The sequence below is a fragment of the Tursiops truncatus genome, chromosome 7 (genome assembly GCF_011762595.2).
Source record: "Tursiops truncatus isolate mTurTru1 chromosome 7, mTurTru1.mat.Y, whole genome shotgun sequence".
Lineage (NCBI taxonomy): Eukaryota > Metazoa > Chordata > Mammalia > Artiodactyla > Delphinidae > Tursiops > Tursiops truncatus.
The window spans coordinates 113,151,681-113,164,242 of record NC_047040.1 but is presented as its reverse complement, the minus strand read 5'-3'; the positions used below and the strand labels follow the sequence as shown (position 1 = coordinate 113,164,242).

The following is a 12,562-nucleotide window of genomic DNA, read 5'->3' as shown; positions in this document are numbered from 1 at the left end:
CAGTGCTGCCACGGTGTCCCTCAAACACTCTTTCAGGGGCCACATGCCCTCCCGGCCTTGACACCCCTTTCTGGGCGGACAAGGCCCTCCTCGGCCTTGCTCCTGTGGACTCGCCCTTGCTTTTCACCTGGACCATATGTTCTCATCCCTCGGGCTCCCCTGCCGGCTGACCTTCCCTCTCTCCCGTCCACCTGGGGGAAGCCTTCCCCGCTTCAAGGCTCAGTTCACATCCTGCGTCCTCTGAGACGCCCGGCAGAGGGAGGTTCTCCTCGTCCTGGCCCCCGCTGCCCTGCAGGTGCCAGCTAGCTGGCGAGCCGTCCTGTGCGTGGACCGGTGTCCCCAGTACACCGTGGGGAGGGTGACCATCGTCGGGACTCTGATTCTGTGCTGCTGGATCCCCAGCAGGTAGTTCGGCGTGGTCATCGAGGGAATGGGCAGGAATTCTGGGCCAGGACTAGTTTGTGATGAGCAGTTTGAAGTGGGACACTCATCAAATGGTGTATTTAGCACCTCTATTTTTCTAGAAAATATACCAACTTGGGCAGCCATCCCTACGGGGCCTGCTGTTGAAATACTTCCTGAACATTCAAAACACGTGCTAACAGACAGACAGTTTCCGGGGGCCGGGAGCGAGGGCGTCGGGTCAAGGGGAACGACCAGGTGAGAAGCCCCGCGAGCTGGTTCTGCGCTGGAGCTCGCTTAGGAACAGCACGGGGCCATGCGAGGGGGTGATGTGCCGTGTTAGATGCTCGTGCCGGCTGGGAAGCAGGGGAGGGGCACACGGGAGGCGGGCTGCCCTGTGGGACCACCGCAACTCGGGGGTCTGCGTCTGGACCCCAGGCCCAATGACCAGGTTACACACGGGCGCCTCAGCATCACCGGTACGTGGATGCGCTGATTTCGGCTCACACGTGGCACCAAGCTGGGTGCCGGGCACGGCTGCTCCGTAGCATGGGTAGCCTCAGCTCTGGAGCTGCTGAGTTTCAGAGATGACCAGCATCCTTGGAGACCACGGCAGGGGACTTGAGGATGTGGTGGGCTGCCGGGGCGCTCAGAAGGCGGGCACCGTCCAGCTGCCCTTTGGGACCACAAAGGCATGAGGCGGCCTTGGGGCTTCCCGAGAGGGCTCTGTGCCGGTGCCTGGGCGTTCACAAAGGTCAGCTGGTGGTCGCCGGGCCCTTGCAGCTCCCCGGCTCGGCCTGCTTAACACCTGGCTCCAGGCTGTCCCGCCCCTGTGCCTGGGGCTGCTGGTGGGCAGGCCGTCTCGTCTGGTCTGGCACGAAAGCTCTTCTGTTCAGACGGCGAGGGCCTCTACAGAGTTACGATGTACAATGGTGAGGTCTGGCAACTGTGGCTTCTCGACCAGCGGTGGAAAAGTGAACACAGGTCCCTGAGCCCAACTCAGACAGAGGCCTTTCTCCATCCCAGGCCCCGAGTGCCCACTGCCGTGAGGGACTTTGCCCAACGCTCTGCAGGGGCTGTGCGGCCAAGAACTGCACGCTGAGGCTCACTTTTACGGTCTGCTTTGCCACTTTTGCCCATCTTCATCAGCTCCAAACTGGCACTGAGCTATGGGTTATGCAAAACCAAACCAAAGCAAACCAAAAACGACTGAGAGCAAGTGCTCTGAGCTCCCCGCACGAGGTCCTCTCCATACTCTGTGTGCCTGTACCCATGGCGTCGCCATGTTTCTTCCCGCCTTCCCCAGCGGGCCCCAGTTCCTTGATGGCATCAGGGAGCCAGCCTTCTGTGTGTGGGCGGCCTGGTCCTGCAGCCCGGGTGGAGGGTGTTGGCTGCAGTGTTGCTGTGCATTATTGTGTTCAAAACTGACAGGCGGGGGGCTTCCCTGGTTGTGCAGGGGGCAACTAAGCCCGTGCGCCACAACTACTGAGCTTGCGCTCTAGAGCCCGCGAGCCACAACTACTGAGCACGTGCACCTAGAGCCCGTGCTCCGCAACAAGAGAAGCCACCACAATGAGAAGCCCGCGCACCGCAACGAAGAGTAGCCCCCACTTGCAGCAACGGAGACCCAACGCAGCCAAAAACAAAACAAAACAAAAAACAACGCAAAAAACTGACAGGCGCAGTCACATCCCTGGCTCAGATTGAGGGCTGAGGTCACCCTCGATCTAAGGGAGAACGGAGTCCAGTGCTAAATGAAGCTTTGAAGCAACAGGAAAAGGTCCTTGCCCCTCAGTGGGGGATGGGGGGCTTCCCCCCTCCAAAGCACAAGGTGATCTGGAAGAACTCAATTTACACCCTTGGCTCCCGCGGGCTGGGGGATCAGCAGAGGGCGGGATAATCCCAGCTTCTCGAGCAGATGGTCTCTGACTACCGCTTGACCCAGTTCCCTCCCAGCAGATGACTGGCAGCGGGGCTGAGAGCTCCTCCGTCAGGGGAGCAAAATGTGGACCCTCCTCGCAACCTCCTCCTACCAGCAAGGACACGGTGCCTTTTGCGTCTTCCCAGCGCCAGGGTGATGGGCGGGATGCTGCACCTTCCCAAAGGTGTGGCGCCCTCCCCTCTTCCCCCAGGTCTGTCCAGACCCGGTGGAACTCACAATAAGAAGGATTGTAACTCAGCAGGCAAGGAACGCTACTGCGAGCTTGTGCTGGGGATCAGGGGTGTGAAATCCTTCACTGGCCTAATGAATTCTCCCAATCAGTCGACCAACCAAACTTTCGTTCAGTACAAGCTCCCCTGACTGTCTGCCGGGTCTGGCATCAGACAGAGGCCTGGTCCTTGTCCAGCAGAGCCTGAGGCCCCACACGGGAGACAGACAGGTGAAGAGGTAACAGCCAGGCCCTGGGCTGAGGGGCCTAACCCGGCAAATGGCTATTCAGGGCACCAGAAGGCCATGGCGGGCTTCACCGAGGAGAAGAGATTGGGCTGGGTCTTGAAGACTGAGCGTGAGTTTGCCAAGTAGGTTGGGGGCTGTGATGATGGAAAGAGCCAGAAGACCACAGCATGTATGCCCGGTGGAAGATGCAAGGAAAATCATAAAGGTGGGTCGGGCCTGGTTCAGAAGGTGGTGGCCCAGGCTGTCCAGGAGGCAGAGGCATCTCCTTTCTGCCCAAGGGTCCCAGGCTTTGGGACAGGGCAAGAGGTGGAAACCCGAGGGCACGGGGTGCTGTGAGGTTGGGAGTGGCAGAGGACTGGGATCTGGAGAAGGCCCTAAGGAGTCAAAGGGCTGCCCTTTCGGGGCCCCTGCTGGGCCCCTGCTTCCGACTTTGGGTTGGTAAAGCCAGACCAGCCCCCTTTTTGCACCTCGGGAGCAGCCCTGCGTACCTCCGGGTCGGTTCCTCGGATCGGGAGGGAGGGGGCGCTCGGCCTCCAGACTTGCGGGCCTCGGCGAGGCTGCGGTCCGGGCTGAGCGCCACAGCGGCCGGCTGGCCAGAGAAGCTTGCGATGAGGGACCGCAGGGGTGGGGGCGAGCCCTGAGCTGCAGGCCGAGGTCCACCTCGGGCGTCCTGGGCTCCCCAATATGCTAAGAAATTTAAAATACCTCTGTGCAGTCCCGTTGTTATGGAGCGCGGCCACGGTGGGTGGGGGCCTGGACCACTGAGGGGAGAGGGCAGGGCCGTGTTCCTGCTGCGCCCCGGGAGCACCGTCCTGCAGTTCCATACCCAGGTAGGGGCGCGAGGAGGGAACAGAAAGAACGGATTGCATTTGGGGTTCTGGACGGGGCTGGGAGTCTGGTGCCCACTGACAGCATCTCTTGTCTGGCGGCCTGAGAACGGTGGCCTTGGAATCATAATTTATTGAGTGCTGGGAGGAGCTTGACCCGGTCGCCTCCTCTGGGGCTCGCCACCAGCCCTTGTGATGTTAGGCGTTACTGTGCCCCAGGTACGGATGAGGCGGTAGGGCCTGGAATGTGAAGACTCTACGCACGGTCACTCCTGCAAAGCTGGCCGTGGCTGAGCCTCGACTGGGACCCGGGTCTGTCTGAAGCCAAGGTTTGCCAGTTGCGGGGTGGTGGCGGCAGTGGTGCTGGAGACCTCGCCAGCCTGCCAAGACCGGAGTTCGGAGGCCTGTTGGCGACGAGGCCGGTGCCCCCAGCAATCGAGGAGTTCCTCGGGGCGCGCCGCCGGCATAGGCAGCGGCCGGCCAGGCCCTTCCAGCCCACGGGGCCCACGCCTCGCCCAGTGTGCCGGCGGCCCGGGGCGCTCGGCTCGGGCACTGCAGCCCGGGAGCGACATCCGCTGGCAGAGTCAGCCCGCGGCGCCCGAGGCCGACTCGCCCCGCCTCGCCGCGGCCCCTGAGGGAGCACCCCAGGCAGGGCCGGGGCCGCTGCGGCGGCGAGAGGTGCCTCTCCCGGGCGCGGAGGGCGGCGGCCGGGCCGGGGGCAGGGCCTGCGCGGCCGCGGGTAGGAGGAGAGCGCCGGGACCCTGGGCTGGGAGCCCGTCGGTGCCGCCAACCGCCCAGCTGGGCGGGGGTCTGGGGCGCCCACGTGGTGAGAAAGTTTCGGGACCGCAGAAGTGGCCCGGCCTCGCGGGGGGTAGGGGGGAGGGGAGAGGGCCCGCTCGCCCCTCCTTCTCGCGAAGGCAGAGGAAGGCAGCGGAGGGAAGCGGGGGTGGGCGGGGGGAGCGGGCAGCACCGACCTGAACAGATTCCGCCTCCCCTCCCCCAGCCCCCCCCCCCGCCCCCGGGAAGCGGAGCGGGGAGGCGCGGACAGTCTCCTCCCGCACGGCCAGGGCGAAACTCCCCCCCCCCCTTTTTTTTTTTCTGCCAACGTCTATCTCAACGCGCGCGCACATACGGAGATTGTGCGGCTTTTTTTCCCCCTTGGGAGAAAAAACGAGGAGAGTAAAAGAAGAGAGCAAAGCGAAGAACTCCTCCTTGTTGGGTCCGCACTCTGTCGCGGCCGATCGGGCGCGGGGACGCGGCCGCCACCCGCCTGCTCTCTCCCGGCCCTGCGGCGTGTGAGCCAGCGAGGACGCCCGCGCCGGGGACGCAGCGAGACTTTTAGGCGCTCGAGCCCGCATCGCCGCCGCCGCGCAGCTAAAAGAGACCGGGGCGAAGTGGGCCCCGCCGCCGCCTCGCCTACCTCGCCCGGCGCCCCGCGCCCCGCCGGCCCGCGCAGGCGGGCGGAGGGAGGCAGGCGGCGAGGAGGCGGGCGGAGCAGAGGCCCCGGCGGAGCGCGCAGCGGCCGGCCCGCCCGCCCGCCCGCCGGTGGATGCGGCGCCCGGGGAGCCTGGAGACAACTTTGCCGTGTGACGCGCAGGGAGGACTGCAGGGCCCGCGGCCCGGGGCTCCAAGCCGCCTCTGAGCGGGCCCGTGCTCCCCGGCGCTCCCGGCGCCGCGCTCGCTCCGCTCCGCCGCCCACTCGCCGGCCCGCGGCGAGGACGACCCGCCCGTCGCCGCCGCCGGCGGCCCTTCCTCGGCGCGAGGTTGAGGCGCTCAGGTGCGAGCGCGGGGCCCCGCCGCAGCGCCCGCCGCAGCGCCGCGCCAAGCCGCGGCAGGCTCCGCTCCGGGGGCCCAGGCGCCTTCGTTTCCGTCTCGGCCAAGTTGCGTCGACCGGCCCTTTCGCCACCTTACCCGCCCGGCGACCGAGCCGCCGCTGCCGCCGCTTTCGCTTCACCCGAGCGGGGGCTGCGGGGCCCCGACGCGGAGAGGATGGGAAGAAGGCTGCGGATGCCGAGGCGCCCCGAGACGCCCGTGCGCCAGTGACCCTCCGGCCCCCGCCTAGCCCCGCGCGTCTCTCCGGCACCCGCGGGGCCCCTTCCCCGCCGCGCGGGAACCCCCGCGGCCCGGCCGGCCCCCTCCCCCTGTGAGCCGGCGGCGGCCCTCCCGGCGGGCGGGCGGAGGCCCGGGCGGGCGCGGGCGGGGGCGGGGCGGGGCGGCGCGCCGGGAGCCCGGAGCCCGGCCCTGCGCTCGGCTCGGCTCGCCTCGCGGCGGGCGCCCTCGTCGCCAGCGGCGCACCATGGACGGGCTGCCCGGTCGGGCGCTGGGGGCTGCCTGCCTTCTGCTGCTGGCGGCCGGCTGGCTGGGGCCCGAGGCCTGGGGCTCGCCCACGCCCCCGCCGTCGCCCGCCGCGCCGCCGCCGCCCCTGCCGCCCGGAGCTCCCGGCGGCTCGCAGGACACCTGCACGTCGTGCGGCGGCTTCCGGCGGCCCGAAGAGCTGGGCCGGGTGGACGGCGACTTCCTGGAGGCGGTGAAGCGGCACATCTTGAACCGCCTGCAGATGCGGGGCCGGCCCAACATCACACACGCCGTGCCCAAGGCCGCCATGGTCACGGCCCTGCGGAAGCTGCACGCGGGCAAGGTGCGCGAGGACGGCCGGGTGGAGATCCCGCACCTCGACGGCCACGCCAGCCCGGGCGCCGACGGCCAGGAGCGCGTCTCCGAGATCATCAGCTTCGCGGAGACAGGTGGGTCGGCCCCGCGAGCGGCCCTCGCTCCCCCCTCCACCCCCTTCCCGCCGGCTCTGGCCGCCGCAGCCGCAGCCGCAGCCAGCGCGCCCTGGGGGGAACCCGGACTCCCGGCCCGGCCCAGCCCGCTCGCCTCGGGCCCTGTGCGCTCCGTCCCGGTCGTCGTCCTCTTCCCGCGGGCAGCAACCTCTTCCCGCGGGCAGCAACCCCTTCCCGCTGCCCTACCCCCGCCGCGGAGCGCTCTGCTCTCCACCCCGCTCTCCGAAACGGGCCCCAGCGCCTCCGGGTGCGCGCCCCCCTCCCGGCCAATGCGTGCGGCCCTGGCTCCGCGGGCATTCGCTCGGTGATGGCTTAATGTTTTTGTTTCCCACGATCCCACGATCGGAGTGTAGGCTGAGCAGTGTGGATGGAGATATGTGTGCTTGTTGATATCCGTGGGCCGGAGGAGTGTGTGTGTGTGTGTGTGGGTGTGTGTGTGAGTGTGCCTGCGTGAGAGGCCCCTGGGGCCGCTTCCATCGCCGGGTGGTGTGGGCTTGCCAGGATTGCTGAAGCCTCGCTGGGAAGAGCTAGGCAACCTCTCTTCCGATTGTGTGGGCACTGGAATCGGGCGGAAGGCAGGCTTCTCAACAGGTCCCATCATTTACGCAGAGAAAGACAGTGGCTCGGCTCCGGGGCAGCCCCGTGCCTTTCGGCTCGCCTGGCAGCGGCAGCAGCTCCTTGGCCTTAGAGCCAGTAGAGTTCGTAGTTAACAAAGGGTCGGAGTCCTTTCTGGAATTTTCCCCCGGCCCTGGATTGTAAATTTCTACCACTGTCTAAATGTAAAAATCAAGCAAGGAAAAATACCTTTCCAACTTTAAAAGAAGGAGTAAAATGTGCTCGTGCTGAAATGCTGCAACTGCTCTCGGCTCCGCTGTCCTTTTCAGGACTTGAATGAGCCGGGTGGCTTTTGTGCCTGGAGCTCAGCCCCATTTGTGCCCAGGGGACTTCGGAGAAGGTTGCAGGGGGAAGCCCTGGGCAGGGTGGGGTGGGCAGGGAGCCTTGGGGGGGTTGGTGGCAATTGTGTCCCCAGGCTGCAGATGCCCTCCCCACCCCCCAAGGCAGCGGGCAGACTGTGCTGGTGCCTCCTGGGGATGAAAAGGGATGAAAAGTTTTGCATGGCCGGGTGTGTAGCAAAGCAGAGACAATCAGGGCTGGTTTGTGCTTAGAAAGAAACACGTTGCCGTTTTAGCTGTCCGACAGTCAGGGGAAGCTGGACATGCAATTAGAGAGCTTGGATTAAACGGTGCTTTGGGGCCCCGAGTAGAAATGTGATTCTGGAAGGTCGAGGAGGCCTTTTGGTCCCGGTGGCACAGAATGACAGCGGGGGCTGTTATATTTCTGGTCCGTTTCACGGAGCCAGCTCTTTGACTTATAAATAACAGATTCAGGTCACAGGCAGCTCGTCCAAGACCAGCTTTTAAGGCTGCACTTTCCCCCATTTCAAAGTCAGATGTCTGTTATTAAAGGAGCCAGGCGGGGCCTGAGGAGGGGGCTGGGAGGGGGGCAGTGGTAGGAGGTTTGATAAAACCAGCGGAGGCCACACAGTTGCCTTATTTGTTCTTCCTGCAAAAAAAAAAAAAAAAAAATGTAGAGATTGTCAGAGAGAAGGGTCACTGAAATGTAGGATGAGAGAGGAGTCCTCTTGGTTGGCATGGCCTCACTTCTGCTTGAGCTAAATTATTGAGAAAACTAACAAGCCAGTTCTCCTTATCCATGGAGATTTCGAACGTGCCATTCACGGGGAGCCAGGGTCTCGTGAAAGGGGTGGGCCTCAAGTTTCAGAGCCCAGTGTCCTGTCCCTTGGAGCTACTCGGAAACGAGGGCTGCACTTTGCAGCCTGCAACGCACACGTTCCTGTGTCAGAAATCTAAGCAGAGCTGGCTTGTTTGCAGTGGAGGTTCCACTGGGGGTTGGAGCAGATCATGCTTAGGTAAACACTGCAAAGAGGCAGTAGGTGGCTCAGCTGGATTTTGCAATGCCCTAAGTTAACCAAAAAAAAAAAAAAAAAAAAAAGAACCCAAACTCTGCTAGAACAACCCACCCCCAAATCCTCAGCGAGATCCTGGTTTTGTTTTTCGGATTTCACAGATACCCGTAACAACTTGTTAAGATCTTGGCCTCCTAACAAGTTCCTCTGTTGAGCTTTGAGTTCTGACAGCCTGTCTCCTGGGAACCCTGGCCTGGGAGAGGTGAGGCCGGGTTTTCTAGGCCCTGACCCTCCGACTCCAACCTGGTCCGGGTTTCTCGATGGGAAATGATTTTCCCCGCCTCTGCCAGGTTACCATCAGAGGCCCAGGCCCCAGGAGAGGAATTTGTGGGCAGGTCCGGCCAGCTGCGTGGCCAGTGCGAAGCCCAGCATCACGCGGCAGAGTCCCTGTTTCCCGGCGCCTCACGTTCTCCTTGATCTAACTTGGCCTGCTCTCCCGCTTCTCCGCAGATGGCCTGGCCTCCTCCCGGGTCCGCCTGTACTTCTTCATCTCCAACGAGGGCAACCAGAACCTGTTCGTGGTGCAGGCCAGCCTATGGCTCTACCTGAAGCTGCTGCCCTACGTGCTGGAGAAGGGCGGCCGGCGGAAGGTGCGGGTCAAGGTGTACTTCCGGGAGCAGGGCCCCGGCGAGCGCTGGGCCGCGGTGGAGAAGCGCGTGGACCTCAAGCGCAGCGGCTGGCACACCTTCCCGCTCACCGAGCCCATCCAGGCCCTGTTCGCGCGGGGCGAGCGGCGGCTCAGCCTGGACGTGCAGTGCGACGGCTGCCGGGAGCTGGCCGTGGCGCCCGTGTTCGTGCACCCGGGCGAGGAGTCGCACCGGCCCTTCGTGGTGGTGCAGGCGCGGTTGGGCGACAGCCGGCACCGCATCCGCAAGCGGGGCCTGGAGTGCGACGGCCGGACCAACCTGTGCTGCCGGCAGCAGTTCTTCATCGACTTCCGCCTCATCGGCTGGAACGACTGGATCATTGCGCCCACCGGCTACTACGGGAACTACTGCGAGGGCAGCTGCCCGGCCTACCTGGCGGGGGTGCCCGGCTCGGCCTCGTCCTTCCACACGGCCGTGGTGAACCAGTACCGCATGCGGGGGCTGAACCCGGGCACCGTGAACTCCTGCTGCATCCCCACCAAGCTGAGCACCATGTCCATGCTCTACTTCGACGACGAGTACAACATCGTCAAGCGCGACGTGCCGAACATGATCGTGGAGGAGTGCGGCTGCGCCTGAGGGCGGGGCTCAGACGGTCCCGCGGCGGGGGGCACGCCGTGCGCGGCAGGGGGGCCGTGGTGGTGCCGCTGGGCTGCCCGGGAGGTGCCCGGGGGAGGCCTGAGATATTTTCCTACTTCTTCATCCAGCCATCAGTCAAAAGCGGAGGGAGAGCCCTCCACGGATATGGCAGACTCGACAGTGCGCACGTGGACGCGCACAGCCGGTGGCACCCTGCCACCCACACAGCAGCCTCCGCGATAGCAGCGAACGGATGCGGTGACAAAGGGCAGCTCAGCCCCAAACGCCTGTCACCCGGAGAGTGGGGTGAGCAGCCACCATCCCCACCAGCTGGCCTGGCCACTCTGAATCGCGCCTTCCGAGCACACAGAAGAGCACAAAGACGGAGACGCAGAGAGAGAGAGGGAGGGAGCCCCGCAGAGGAGCAGCAGAGGCGGAGGTGGGGAGCGGGCCGCGGGCGATGGCCGCGTGTCCCCCGTCGCCTGTTCAGGGCCCGCCGTGCCGCGGCATCTCTTGGCTCCAACGCGTGGGCTTCGTTCCCCCGCCTGGGATCCTTCCTGCTGCGGCACCAGGGCAGCCCCCATCCTTTTCCGCCCTTGGAGAGGGAAGGAGGCCCAGAAAGGACATCACCTGCCGGAGACGGTGGGGCTGTGGCAGTGACCGTTTGACTGTTGCTTGGGTCCCTGCCTCGACTTCTGTGTGTGTGTGTGTGTGTATGTGTGTATGTGTGTGTGTTTTGGGGGTGGGGAGGGAGGGAGAGGAGAAGGGTCTTAATTTGATGCTTTAACTGATCACTAGCAGTTGAATGGTCATTCGTTCCGGTTGTACAATTGAAAAGGGACTTTCCTACCAGGTCTGACCTTTTAAGTTAAACTCTGAATTGTTCCAAGTGGAAAGAAAAAAGTTGCAATCTGCCCTTCCCTGGGGAGCTTCCTCTAGGACTGGTTGGGGAGGAGTGGAAATGACTCTTAGGCAGGTGGGGGTGAGCTCTTAGGAGGAGGGAGCGGTGGGGTGAAGGCGTTCTGGAAATGCTGGGGGGGCGCCCCCTCAGCAGAGGCTGAGGGAGCACAGCAGTTTAACTGGTCTTGGGGAAACGGGGAGGCTTTCAGCTGCTTTGCAGAAGTGGCCCACGTGGGCCCCCGGCCACCAGCACCGGCCACAGATGTGGCCCCCGCCTGCTCGCCCGCCCGCCCGCCCGCCCCTCCTAGCACTTGCACACCCGCCCGAACGCACATGATACAGCCCTTGCTTATCCGCGTGTGTCCTGAAGTGGCCCTTGGTGGAGCAGTGAGCTCGCTCGCCCCCAGAGGTCCAAGTGCCACGTGAGCTATGCAATGTAAAGGGTTGACCCACGCTAGATGAGACTGGACTCGTACGACTCTTTTTATATTTTTTATACTTGAAATGAAATCCTTTGCTTCTTTTTTAAGCGAATGATTGCTTTTAATGTTTGCACTGATTTAGTTGCATGATTAGTCAGAAACTGCCATTTGAAAAAGAAGTTATTTTTATAGCAGCAAAAAAAAATACAGTTAAATGTATTATACATAATTTTGGAACCAAAGAGGCCAACAGATCAGTTTTAATTTTTATTAGATGGTGAGGCCATCTTATGTGAGGTGGACGTTCTGAACAATCCCTTGAGTGGCCTGCCAGTGTTTCAGGGTATAAATGGATTTTGTTTATTCAGTTTGATGTGTCTTTTCTATCCTTACACACCCAGAAGGTAGAGTAAAGAAGACGATGGTAGGATGCAGGTGTGTATCCTTAAATCCCCATCTTTGTGTTTATTTAATAAAGCTCCCCTTAGGTTCTGTTTCATAATAATTTAAAACCAAACAATTTTCCCGTAGACTTGCTGTTAAAGTATTTTACATTTGTGTACAGTTCAAGGAAATAAAAGATGGAGTGCCACGGGCTTCCTGCCTTGTGTGGTGTCTGGGGTGGTGGGCTCTGGGCTCGAGGGGGCAGCTGCGGGGGGAGGGCGAGTCCCGGTATACGGCTTTGATGCCAGTTGCCTCCCTGGGCAGCTCCCGGCATTCTCTGAGTCCTTGCCACGAGCTCGGATGTCAGGCAGAGAGTCTAGGAAAAGTGGCAGGAGATCCAAATGCAGGACAATTAGCAAATTCATGAATTACACATTTGTTTACTCTTCTAGTCCCGAGACTAATGTTGCACGAAGGCCGCGTCTAGTACCGTTGGAAAGTGCCGGTTAAGCCCCTTCCCTGGGAGCACATGTGAAACCTGGGAGGTTGAAGCCCACCTGACCCCATCCCCATCCCCATTTACTAACAGAGGCGACTGCGACCCGGAAGAGGTTACCGTCTTGGGATGGAAGCCAGAAATAAGGCCCTGGGGATGCCAGGTGTCCTCTCCTGTGGGGATTTTAACTGGCCGTAGGTGGTGGTGGTGGTAGTAGTGACACCGGCCCAACTGCGGTTGCAGGGATGCCCGGAGGTACCCAGCGGATGCTGTTGGCAGGCCGCCCTTGTATCATCATGCCTTTGTGGGAAATGGCGTTTCCCGGAGTTTGGAATCTGAGGCTCAGAGAGGTTCAGGGCTTACCTGAGGTCACGGAGACCGGACAGGCACCCTGGGCATTTGAGTCCTCTTGCCAGACAGGTGCTGGTCCACCTGTTCCCCTGGCAGGACCGCAGGGCTGAGGCCTTGCTTCATCAGAGGCCCTACAGGGACAGAGGGGCTACAGCGTGTGGTTTGGGGGTCACACGTGGTCTTCCCAGAAATCTCAGGTTGAACAAGTGGGACCTTAGGGGTTATCTAACCGCATTAAGCCAACAACTGGGAAACTGAGGGAGCTCTGGGCAGCCGGAGGGCCACCTCGATTCACATGGCCAGCGAGTGGCAGGACGGCAGCCTCTGGCCTCTGTCTTTTTCTAGTCTTTGCCCGGCCAAGAGAGCTGCTGCCTGCCAGGCTTTCG

The 12,562-nt window shown here is 62.6% G+C and overlaps 1 protein-coding gene across 1 annotated transcript; it reads left to right on the top strand.

The window, feature by feature from the left end:
- Nucleotides 1–5,725: 5,725 nt before the first annotated feature.
- INHBB (inhibin subunit beta B) lies at nucleotides 5,726–11,542 on the top strand. Its single transcript, XM_033860330.2, has 2 exons — nucleotides 5,726–6,371; nucleotides 8,848–11,542. The coding sequence occupies exons 1-2, from the start codon at nucleotides 5,924–5,926 to the stop codon at nucleotides 9,621–9,623; spliced, it is 1,224 nt and encodes a 407-aa protein (XP_033716221.1). The 5' UTR covers nucleotides 5,726–5,923; the 3' UTR covers nucleotides 9,624–11,542.
- The last annotated feature ends 1,020 nt before the right edge of the window (nucleotides 11,543–12,562 follow it).

Excerpts from the sequence above, each read along its gene's own strand:
- INHBB (XM_033860330.2), top strand. The coding sequence starts at position 5,924 with ATGGACGGGCTGCCCGGTCGGGCGCTGGGGGCTGCCTGCCTTCTGCTG. Across the intron at positions 6,372-8,847 it reads CATCAGCTTCGCGGAGACAG|ATGGCCTGGCCTCCTCCCGG; the intron begins GTGGGTCGGCCC and ends GCTTCTCCGCAG.